General features: G+C 29.9%; 1 protein-coding gene and 1 long non-coding RNA gene across 2 annotated transcripts; both read left to right on the top strand.

The window, feature by feature from the left end:
- Positions 1-543: 543 nt before the first annotated feature.
- Positions 544-2,713, top strand: LOC124814843 (uncharacterized). The gene is made up of 3 exons (XM_065798314.1): positions 544-1,375; positions 1,593-1,733; positions 2,306-2,713. The coding sequence occupies exons 1-3, from the start codon at positions 742-744 to the stop codon at positions 2,551-2,553; spliced, it is 1,023 nt and encodes a 340-aa protein (XP_065654386.1). The 5' UTR covers positions 544-741; the 3' UTR covers positions 2,554-2,713.
- A 2,803-nt stretch (positions 2,714-5,516) lies between these two features.
- On the top strand, positions 5,517-11,168 carry LOC136081649 (uncharacterized). Its single transcript, XR_010638979.1, has 2 exons — positions 5,517-5,665; positions 5,751-11,168. It is a non-coding gene; the product is annotated as an uncharacterized LOC136081649 (long non-coding RNA).
- Positions 11,169-12,683: the final 1,515 nt, after the last annotated feature.

Below are 12,683 nucleotides of genomic sequence, written 5' to 3'. Positions count from 1 at the left end.
TAATATTTATGGTGTGTAGTGAGTCCGAAGCAAAAAATGGAAATACTACTACTTTACATACGTTTATTGTCTGTGTTTTGATGTTTTGTACATATAATTTAGTTAAATTAATATTATCCGCAAAAAACGCTGTTCCCTATCTTTGATCTTATGTAACAAAGACTTTTTTCCAATTTTTAGCAACTTTGAAACGTTTTTCTAATATTTAGAAATTTTAAAAAGCGGACTTTTAAGGACAATTTAAAACGCTCTCCAGCGTAAATGATGTCAGGAATTCACATATTTAACTCAAATACAAATATATAGAAGTACTTTAAAACACTAAAAATTAAATCATTAAAAAACTAATCGAAACATTACAGTGAAAAAGAAAATAAAGAAAATAAAGAAAAAGAAAGTATCGTGTTTTGGCTTTTCGATTGATTGAAAATTTTATTTTTTAAATCAACGCGGAAAACTTTATAAACTTTTTTTTTATCGATTTAAGTTATTCGAATTAAAAAATTTTCGAATATTAAATATAAATATTGCAATATGTAAATTGTTTAATGTATTACTAGTAATATCACTACAAATGAAATTACTTTAAGAATTCTTATTAAAGTTCAATTTTACACTAAAATAACGTATTAAAATTGAATTTATGAAATGTTATCATTTATAAAACAGCATAGGAAGATAATTGTAAAATCTGGTTTATTATATAAAATAAAAAAAATTGTTGAAGAATAAAGAACAGCTATGAAAAGACTGGCTTTAGATTTTTTAAACTTATTTGCTAAAAAAAAACAACCTGATCGAACATCCAATAACGAAACCGAGACTGAAGTTGCAAACGAAACATTGATAAGTAACTATAGTTTGAAATACAAATTAGAAGAGATTTTAGAAAATCGTCTTACAGTTTCGGTAGCAAAAGTACAAACAATCTCTCAAAAAATGTCTCAAAATCATCCTAAGTCAAAAGAATCAAATAACAAGAGTTGCAAAGATATGCAATCAAGAGCAGTTTTGGACATTATTCATATTCCCACATGGTTTTCACTGAAAAATAAATATATTGTTGAATACTGTATCGAATTACTAAACGATCACGAACAATTTTCAAATAAGTTAATAAATACAGAAAAGCAGCTAATAAAAGCTAACCGTTTTGACAAATCAAATCACAAATCTTTGGCTGATGTTTTATCCAGTTTTGATGCTGTTTTGAGATTAGAAGAAAGTTGGCGCTTGATGAAAGAAGCATCAACTGACGGAATTAATCCATTTTCTTATTATGTCGATAAGTTAGTGCAAGTAAAAAAAATAAGAGAGAAAAATCGCTTTATAAAAGATTCAGAAATGTTCTTTCAAATATACCAATCTCGTTCAGGTTTTTATTGGTTGTTTTACAATTATATAATTTACAAAAACTCCCCGGCGATATTTCTATGATACACTCTTGAGGGCGTGCGTATAATTAAAACGATGTTTTTCATAATTTATTTTCTAATGTTATTATTTATAATAAAACATTTATAATAAAACATGTATTTATAATAATACTAATCCAATTCCATGATTTAAAAAAAATAGATAAATTATTTTAGGCGACATTGAGCCCTTACTGGACAAATCTTATTGGGGAAGTCGTCAACAACTTTTATCTGGAAAAGTAATTGCTGATTTTGTTGCTGAACACTACGGTTCTTTAGATCCAGTTTTTGGTGTTTTGTTGAACCCAACTACAGGTAAAAAGAAACAAAACTTTTATTTATTCAAGTCGCGAGTGATTTACAATTAAGTCAAAATAACTTTTTTTGTATTATAATTTGATTTAAGAAGTTTTGAAGGGATGTTTATAGTTATTAAAATGATTAGACAATTTCTCCATTACGACTTATAAATCGAAGTTATAAATTATGCGAGGAAGTAGTTATATTTAGATATTATAAATTATGCGGGGAAGTAGTTAGATTTAGATAAACATGAAAAATATTATTGAGATCTCGAAACATATGAATAACATGAGCATGTTATTTGAGCATTAAAACCTGATTTTTTTCATGTAGCGTCACGATTTATTTAACACATTTTTTGTTAAAGCCCCTCCCATCTCATAGCCCATTTGCTTTTCGGCGTTTCTCTCAACAAATTGTTTTATGCTCTGCGTCTATTTTTCCTTACATTTTTTAGAAAAATACGCTAAATTCTTGTTTCAACGCACGCGTTGTTTCTAAATTCGTTTGGGTTGATGCATATACATCCAAAGCATACAATCTGATAAACGAATAAAAATTAAATTTTTTTTTGTTTTCAATAGGAAGAGTTGGACCTGGTGACGGTGGTTTAATGCACAACATATTATTTGATAATGATGGACCTTGGGCTTGTCACACAGCTGTTCATGATGCATTCGGGTATTTAAAGACATTCCATAATATTGGACCAGGCTACAACTACTTAGGTGGGATTTCAGCGTTTGAGACTGAACACTGTATGGCTGGGCAGTCGTGTGGTTTACTGTTCTGGAAAGAAACTTTGATAAAAGTAAAAGAGTTAAACATGTAAAGCTTTATGATGCTAAGAAGTAAAAATTCCAAACACAACTTGAGGATAATAAAAAGTAGAAACGTTAAACGGGAAGATTATTATAAGTTAAAACTGTTTGTAAAACCGTTAATTAAAACTTTTTTTTTAAATAAACAATTTGAGAACTTAAAATCATTAATAGCAAGCAAATTTTTGAATCTCAGAAAAATATTTACAAATATTATTACTTTTTACATCTTTAATTTTTTTTTTAATTTTTTGTTTTAGTTTCTAATAAAAATAAAATCTAATTTTAAAGTAATAGTGTTTTTAGGAAAGCGGAGAAGGGATCACATTTTTAAAAAAATGAAAAAGTTTGACCCTTACCCTGACTCTATTTAAATTTTGAGGTAAAACACCTCAGCGGTGCTACAGCATTAATTTATAATTTCTTTTGTAGTATTCCATAGTGGTGTTCCTCCGTGTTTTTTTTGTAGTGGCTTTTCTTAGTGGTGTTCCTTAATAGTTTTCCTTAGTGTTATTCCAGCAACTCAAGTAATAAAACACCATCTGATAATAAAGTGATAATGCAGCTTAATAATAGCTCAGGCGATGGAGCGACTAAAGGCCAACTTTGAATAAAACAACATCTTAATTTCAAAGCCAGATTATGATAATAGCTGATAGGATAAAGCTTTGGATAAACGTATTTATAAAACGTGTTTGTATATAGCCTTAGTAAAAAATACTACAACAAGAAAGACAACAAAACTAAGCCTTCTTTCCTTTTCTTGACACTTTTTTATATTTAACAGTAAGTTAGCGAGGTTTTTTAGAACTGTTAAAGACACGGATGCGAGTTCTAGCGCTTGCATAAACAAAAATATATTTTTCCTTATTTACAATTACGCAACTTTTGTTGCATAATCAGTATCAGTAAATTTACACTAATTTACCAATAAGTTCATTGGTAAAATAGTGTAAATTTACTGATACGTCGAACCTGGGACCTCTGGGTTCTGAGCCAGAGGTCCCAGGTTCGGCGTCGAACCTGGGACCTCTGGCTCAGAACCCAGAGGTCCCAGGTTCGACGCTGGCTCTAGCCAAATATGCGACATTGGTAAAAAGGAGGCATGAACTTCAAGTTAAATGCTCTCCCGCAAAGTTCCGTGATAAGACCGTAAGGACTTCTGGGAGCACCTAAATCACCTAAAAAAAAAAAAAAAAAATTGATAAAGCTATTCCACTATTCAAAGGTGGTGACAAATCTGACATTAGTAATTACCGGCCTATCTCTATCTTATCTGTATTTTCAAAAATACTAGAAAGAATCATGTTCGATAGAGTATTTAATTATTTTGGTTTAGATAATTTATTATACAACAATCAGTTTGGCTGATTGTTGTATAATAAATTATCTCAACTGAGCATGCAACTGAATAATTGCATGCTCAGTTGAGTTATTCTTTTAAAAAGAATAACTTAACTGAGCATGCAAATATTCAGTTGGTGCGTGAAATTTCAAATTCTTTTAAAAAATCGCAATTCACATTAGGAATTTTTATCGATCTTTCAAAAGCATTTGATACTGCCGATCATGATATTTTGCTTTATAAACTTATTTATTACGGAATAAATGAAATTAAAGAGTAATTAAATGGTTTAAAAGTTATTTATCTACCATAAAACAATTTGTTTCTTGTAATGAACTTAATCATAAACAGTTTCTAAATGTTTCCTGTGGTGTTCCGCAAGGTTCCATCTTAGGCCCTCTTTTGTTTTTAATATATATCAACGACTTGAATAAAGCATCAAATCTTCTGAGAATTATGTTTGCTGATGATACAAACTTATTTCTCTCTAACAGTGACATCTATCTACTATACTCCATAATGAACGAAGAACTTCAAAACATATCTAAATGGTTTAAAAGTAACAAATTGACATTAAATGTAAGTAATACAAAATGAATTTTTTTCTACCCGCTCTCCAAAAAACGTTCTCTACCCCAAATCTACCAAAAATTCTTACTGGCCATTTTGAAATTAAAAAAAATTCTGTAACTAAATACCTGGGGGTTTTCATTGACAAGAACATCACATTGAAACATCATATTAACTATGTCTGCTCGAAAGTTTCAAAAAGTATCGTAATTTTATATAAGGCGCGTACTCATTTAGATAAAAATAATTCAACTAAACTTTATTATTCTATTATTCATAGTTATATAAGTTATGGAATTATTGCCTGGGGTAGCACTGATCAAAGCATGCTACAATGTCTTTATCGCCGTCAGAAACATGCAATCTGTTTGATTAATTCTGCGGATCGGTTCGCACATTCCTAAATATTTTTTAATCAAATGAAAATCCTCGATATATATAAACTAAACGTATATAAAAATTTATCTTTTGTTTATATGTGGAAGTATGGTTTATCTCCTTTAATTTTTAAAGACCTTTTTATTTTGAAACCATTAAACAAGTTTAGCATGAGGAATAATAATTATTTAAATGAACCACTCAGTCAAACAATATTCAATCAATTCTGTATCACTTATCGTGCAGGTCATTTCTGGAACAAAATTATTTTGCCTAACTTCGATTTATCCCTAACTTATCATGTTTTTAAAAATAAGTTAAAAGATCTCATTCTCTCTATTGAAAATATCTTAGAATATTTTTAATTTATCTTGTGATAAAAAATAATTTTTATTGTCATGTATGTTTAAGTTTTGTTATATACTTGTTTACAATTTATTTTCATTTAAATAAGTACGATTTAATGTTTTTATGTTATTTTTTACGTACTCTTATTGTAAAAGGCGTTTTTATAATATTTTGCGTACTCTTGTTTGTAAAAGGCTTCTGATGATAAGATCATTGTGATCTTCTTTTAGAAGTCTTGTTTGTATTTAAAAAATATGTAATTTATATATTACGTCAAATACGTAATTTATATATATTACGTCAAATATGTAATTTATATATATTACGTCAAACAAAACTAAAAAAAAAAAGGTAGTAGAATAGTAAGCTCAATGATGTTTGATAGCTGACTGCAAAAAAACAACCCATAATCACAATATTTGTAATATGTATTCCCGATTTGTTGACTAATGGTATAAAATTTCATTAACAAGAGGAAGGAGGTAGGGAGTTTTGTTATTGTCTTTTTAACATAAATTAGTCTGCTTCATCAGAAATATTAAAAAAAAAGATCATTTTTATTTACAGGACCCAAATCACATTTACATCATAAATAAAAGGTTGGTTACTGTAAGTTTATAAATTACCAGTTTCTTAAAGTTTCATAATTTTTGTAGCTGCAGCAGATTGAGTCCCATTCCATAATATTAGGCATTAAAAGTTTATTAATAAAATTTTTTGTATATATAAACAGTGTGTTAGAGAGTTAGTAACACAACTATGTTTATTTATGGCTTTTTTTTTTTTTTTTTTTTTTCGCTGTTTATATAAAAATAAAATAATAAAAATTACAATGAAACTTTTACGTTACACAAAGAATATACATAAAACAGACAGGGGCTCAAAGAAGATACGGATGACTGGTGTCACCACAATCTTTTCATAGAGCCCCTTTACAATAACAATTGTAAATTTACAATAAAATATTTTTTCTGAAAAATACTAGGTGAAGAATAAAAACTCATATATACATCCTCATATGTACACATACACATACACAAACACATATACAAACATACTTACACACACATATATAAACATACTCGCATATATATCAGAAGTTTAGGAGATGCAATTTCATTTGTCGTTTAAAAGAGGAAGTGCTTTTCAAATCTTTTATATTGTTATTTCTTAATTGATTCCATAATGACGGACCTTGGTTAATAATTGAGAATTTTGACACTTGTGATTTTACTTTGCTTAATTGATAGTTATGGTTGCTATTTGACCGAAGATTGTATTTTTGTGAAAACGCCAATGTAAAAATATAAGAAAATACTTTTGGCAGCAAGTTATTCTTATATTTATACATAAATATTAATATTTGAAGCGAATTAAGTTTTGATATATTTAACACATTCATGTATTTCATTACAGAGGAAGGGTTTTCTAATCTTTTTAAATAGTTAACCGCTTTACATGCGTGGTTTTGTAGCCTCTGTAATCTTATTAATTTAGTTTTGTGTGTAAGCCCAAACAATATTAGCGTAAGAGAGATGACAATGAACAAGACTGAAGTAAAGCATTTTGCGTGATTTATAATCAAGAAAGGCCCTAGATTTATATAATACACTTATAGCAGATGATATTTTTGCTTCAATAAGACTAATATGTTTTTTCCATGATAGGTTCTTATGAGAAGCTTTATTCATATCATTAACATATATTAAAAATAATAAAGGTTCAAAGATCGATCCCTGTGGGACTCCGCAATCAATATCAAGAGCTCCTGACTCCTCCAGGACAACAAACTGTTTTCTATTAAAAAGATAACTTTTAACCCACTTATATGTTAGGCCTTTAATGCCGTAATGCTTTAACTTTGAAAGCAAAATTCCGTCATCAATGGTATCGAATGCATTAGAGAGATCGATAAATACTCTAAGTACTTGTTTCCCTTTATCAAAGCACATAGATATTTTATGAGAAAGTTCAATAATAGCGTGTTCAGTAGAGCAGTACATCTGAAATCCAAATTGATTTTTGTATAAAAGCGTATTCAATGTCATGTAATCATAAATTCTATTAAAAATTACCCTTTCAAATATTTTTGAAAAGACAGGGAGTAGTGATATAGGGTGGTAATTGGAAACAGAAGAACAATCACCATTTTTAAAAATTGGGTGAATTTTAGCTAATTTTAATTTATCAGGAAATATACTATATTTATATAAGGGGCAGCGAATTTAGGAGTCCATTTGCAAGTTTAGTAGTCCTTTTGCAAATGTAAGGAGCTTTTAATTCTCTTTTTAGTAATACCTAATGGAAAAATTAGGTGAGGGAGGGGGGCTCAGACCCAGTAGCCACGGTACTGTTTTTGACATTTGTTAAATGGTATTACATAAGTACCGGCGAAGTTCGCTTACTTTCTACAATCAAAGTCGAATAGCGAATATTCGTCTTACTAATATAATAGTATTATTTGGATCCTTTGTTTCTGAGGCAAGTGCGCAACCAATGCGCCACAGCTGCTACTATTAATATAATAATAGTACTATTCGTTTTATAAATTGTACTACTTGTTTAAAGAAAAGAAGTGTTCGTTCAAAGAATATTGCTATTCGTTAAACGGAAAAGACTTTTTGTTTAACAAAGTTATATAATTTTAACGAATAGTTCTATTCGTTTAATGAATAGTACTATTCGATACCAAAATTTAACAAAAAGCCTGGGACAGAAGTTCAAGCTTGGCAGCTAAAGCATGTTCAACTATATATACAAAACTTTTTGCGGCATTATCTAAAAATCAATCCAAAAATGACTACAGTAAATAAGATAGTATACTCCATATAAAGGCAGATAAGATGTATAAAGCAAAATCAGGAGTAAAAAAAGTATGACAGCAACTACAATTAAGCACAATTAAAGAGTGGTGCCGTTCGCCAATATAAAAATTTAGCACAGCTGAGCTCTTCTCGGTCAAAATTAAAGTCATTCGATATATTTTAATATCCTAAGCAAAGGATGCTAAAACACAATTTCTGCTGTCAGACCAAAATTTTAATCTTTCTTAAAACTCTTTTTGTATGGTATAATGAGGGTTTGCTTATTTTTTATTTTATTTTTGTGCCCGCAGATGATTTTAAAGTTTAAAATTCCCTTATTTTAGGGATTTTTTGTAAGTTAGGCGGGAACAGTAAACTAGATCCAAATTCATCCATTCAAATGCAAGATGAAATGTTAGGACATCATAAATCATTTATTATTTCTAACAAAGGATCAACGCATATGTAAACCTCCTTTTCAGTATTTAATTGTCCCGTAATCTATAAACTTAATGATTGAAAGGTTGCGTGATTTTTGAATTCTAATTTTGTAACTCGTTCGAATTTTATACTTAATTTGTAATACAAAATATATTTGGAAAATATGTTTTTGCCCCATTATTGTTTCTGGTTTAAAGAATAGAGTAATAAATCCACAATAATTCCCAAAATGACTTTACCAGTTGATAAATGTCTCCTCGTGGTCACTATAAATCTCAGTGTAAATCATTATTATCAAGATGTCACATGTCTTATTAATAGTTAAATTGAATCATTGTAAAACTAAACAAAAGTATAACTATAATAGTTGTATGATACTCAGAGTGTTGTAAATTTCGTCTTTGCATCAGATACATCAGACAGTGAACCTAATTTTGATGACAATAATTTTGAAACACCCACGGGAAAGTCTGCAGAACAAATTTTAACTATACGTAAAGATATTTTGTCTAAAACTACCAGAACACCCATTAACATTGGCAATAGTCTTCATCAAGCAAGTTCTTTAATTATTTTTGCTGCAGAGCAGTCTGGTGGAGATATAAAAAAAGTAACATCTAAGAATTCTGGACAGAATCTCAGACAAGATTATACATCAGAACGCTGCTGCACTCAGAGCTAACCTAAAAAAGAAAGCAAAGGAAGCTGACACGCCAATTATTATGCATTTTTACGGAAAAATTATCAAGAATTACACAGCCTCAACAGGTGAAACTAAAGGTAAACTTTGTGTTCTTATAAAGCATGAGGGAGAGACACATCTTCTTGGTGTTTTAATATTAGCTCATGGGACAGGTGAGGCTCAGTTTGAAGCCATTTAGAAGTTGTTAGATTCTTATAATATTGGTGAGTGGATATGTTGAATATGTTTTGACACAAAAACTTTAAATACTGGACGCCTCAGATGGGCTTACATAAGGTTGGCTCACTTTCATGACCGACCATTGCTTATGTTGGAGAAGTTCACATATCCTACTTTAGTTCTAAAGTTACTGGTATCAGAACTGTTGGACCATAAAATCAACTGTTTAAGTCTTTGAAAATAAATTAACATAAAGTTTGAGCAGATCAAGTTGGCACCCTTTCAAGGTTTGATTATTATGACATTAGTGGAGACTGGATAGAGAGACAGGCCATACTTGCATTAGATGTCTGCAAAAGCTTGAAGAACAAGTATATTCTGAGAAATGACATGGTAAGTTTAAAAATATTTTTTAAGATTTAAGCAAATCATTATGCCAACATTTTCAAAAATTTAAAAACATATAGGTTTTATTTTTTTTAAACATTGGAGCCGAGAGGGGACTATTTTAAATTGGCAGAGTTGGCTATAACGTATCTAGCTTTAGTCTCGATAAAATAGACAAAATATAATAAAAAGATAATTAATGATTGGATTTCATTGTGCAGTATGCAATATTCATTTTACAAATATAGTATTAGAAATAATGAAAGTGTATTGTATATATGTTCGTACCATACAAGCTTGATTTGAATTAAACATAATACTCTCATTAATTTTATTTAGGATCAATTCAGCTATTGGCAAATGTGCCACTATGCTCATTGAACCTACAGCCAGGTTCAATTTGTGTGGTTTCTCTTCTCTCAGTCAATACTGAAGTCATGGAGAAACCACACTTGGTATCTAGATCTTTCCTTGATAGTAATTGTCTTGGCTTTCAAGGACAGTAATAACTTTGTGCAGATGGAGGAGAAGGCCAAGGTTCTGTTTTTCACAGAAAGAAAGCCACTATGAAGAGATAGAGTAATAGTTGAGTAAAAGTTAAACATGCCTCCAATGCATGTTTACCTGAAGAAGAAAGAAAAACTTCTCTCATTAACCAATTTCATCAAGAAGGAGAGTTCCACTCTGTTCAACATTCTAAGCCTCACCATGGAGCAGTGTTTTTGGATGGAACTACCGCATCAGTTTTAGTAGAGTTTTTCGGATACATCAATATCCAGGAGTTTGTGAACTCCATTGATGTTGTTTACAAAACCAAAGCATCATAGAAAATATGCTTTTGGTTGAATATAACTGTTATTTGAAAATGTTGTTGGGTATAAATGATTTATATTTTAAAAAAATGAGGTAAATAAAATGGATGTCATTTTATTATCTACTTTGAAAATAAATATAAGAATATGATATAAATTAAGTTGAAATACGTTGAGTATTTTGAATTTCTTAAAAAAGAAATTTAGTGTGCGAGAAGCGATCCACATTTCCAATGATTCTTACAGCGTGTTTTTGTTTAATTAAAAGCTTTTTATTTTTAAATACATTAGTGCTGCTCCAAGCAACGTTAGCGTAATTTAGATAGCAATGAATAAAAGAAAAATAAATAAGTTTCAAACAAGTTTGGTTTAACAACTGTTTGGCTTTACATAAGAGGCCTATATTTTTTGATGTTTTATTATGGATTATACGTATGTGCTCTTTCCACGTTACATTTTCACCTAAAACTGTGCGGCCGTGGCGCAGTGGTTAGAACGCTTGCTGTATAAGCAGGAGATCCAGGTTCGAAACGAGCTCTGGACATATTTTCGCGTCACGGTAAGGAAGGAGGCGTGAACTTCCTGGTTAAATGCATATCCGCGGTGCTCTGTGACAAGACCGTTAGGACTTCTTGGGGCACCTAAAATAAAAAAAAAAAATTAAAAAAAAAAAAAAAAACTACATCCAGACACAACAAAGAACGCTCTTTTTTGACATAAGAGTTATTAATAAAAAGCTTAGGAAGTTTTAAGGGAACGTTGTCTTTATCATGAAGACGATGGATGAAAGTATGTTTTGTTTTTTCAATATTTTTGGACTATTTATTCGATATAAACCATTGGCTTAGTTTTGCAAGCTCTTTGTTCATTGTTGCAAATAAAATGTTAATATCTTTATTAGAATAAAATACATTAGTATCGTCGGCAAATAAAATTGAGTTTAAGATATTGGAAAATATACTCAAGTCATTCATATAAATGAGAAATAAAAACGGTCCTAGAATTGATCTATGGGTTATTATTTATTAGTAATACTTCCAAGAATTTCGGTAGGTATATTTTTATAAGTAACAGATAAGCTAAGGTTTTTATAAGTAACAGATAAGCTAAGCTTTTGACTTCAATGATGCGTAAAAATCACTTGCCACTTTTTGCTCGTTTTTGCTCCGCAATTTTTTAATTATATTTCATATTTTTATATTTTTAAGCGTACAAGGAGCGGACCAGAAGGGTTGTTATCTCTGCACTATTACTATTTTTTTGCTTCTTCCTGTGTTTTCTTGAAAACTTACCATTATCAATAAACTATAACATATTTTTTTAGTCATTTAATTAAAATAAACCTTAATTTTATGTTCAGGGATTTTTTAATTTTAAACGGAGTTTATCTTAGATTTGTTAGATGTAAAAGAATTGACCCGAAGAATGTTTTTTGATCTAATGCAGTGCCAAATAACATCAAACATTAATGAAAAATTGAATTTTTTAAAACACTACGCATTAGCAACAGATAATTACGCAGACGAACAAATAACAGAAGTAAAGCCAAGTTTATCGCAATTTAGTTCTGAATTGAATCAACGATTAGCAATAGTGTACAGGGACAAAAAAATTTTTTTCATTCCTGTTTGGAATTTGTGCGATACCTGCACAATTCCTTTTTCATCCCCTTTTGAAGGAATGATTGAGATACCTGCTGTACTGCATCAAGGGGGGTACGTCAACGCAGAGCTTTAAAGAATTAAGCGAGAGAAGCAAAGGACGGAAAATAGAAGACATAAGTAGCATCACAGATTCAGAAACTTTGATTTGTGATGCCTAGGTGGTATTATGTGTTAAAGAAAATAGAACTGTTTCAAATATTCTAAAGGAAATTATTGTCTCTCCAAAGCGGGAAAATATTCATAAGATATATTGACGTTTCACATAAAAGCAAAACGCAGCCATCGGTATTAAGTGCACTGGCCATGTTAGTCGAAGTTGGTCTTTCCAGAAGACAATATGAAGTTATTAGAAATTTGTGTAAAGTACAATATCCTTGCTAAAGTAGCCTGAAAAAGGCAAAAATGTGTTATTATCCAAATAAAAAATCTTATTATGTCACTGAAATTTGTATCGCAGTCAATTTACAAGATTTATTAGACCATTCAGTTACGCGATTGTTAATGTATTTAGAAGAATTGGTAGGAAATTT

Source organism: Hydra vulgaris, chromosome 06, assembly GCF_038396675.1.
Source record: "Hydra vulgaris chromosome 06, alternate assembly HydraT2T_AEP".
Lineage (NCBI taxonomy): Eukaryota > Metazoa > Cnidaria > Hydrozoa > Anthoathecata > Hydridae > Hydra > Hydra vulgaris.
The sequence above is the reverse complement of the archived record's forward strand: the minus strand, read 5'-3'. Positions and strand labels throughout refer to the sequence as shown.

Coding starts and splice junctions, on each gene's coding strand:
- LOC124814843 (XM_065798314.1), top strand. CDS start 742: ATGAAAAGACTGGCTTTAGATTTTTTAAACTTATTTGCTAAAAAAAAA. Junction 1,376..1,592: donor AATATACCAATCTCGTTCAG/GTTTTTATTGGT, acceptor AAATTATTTTAG/GCGACATTGAGCCCTTACTG. Junction 1,734..2,305: donor TTTGTTGAACCCAACTACAG/GTAAAAAGAAAC, acceptor TGTTTTCAATAG/GAAGAGTTGGACCTGGTGAC.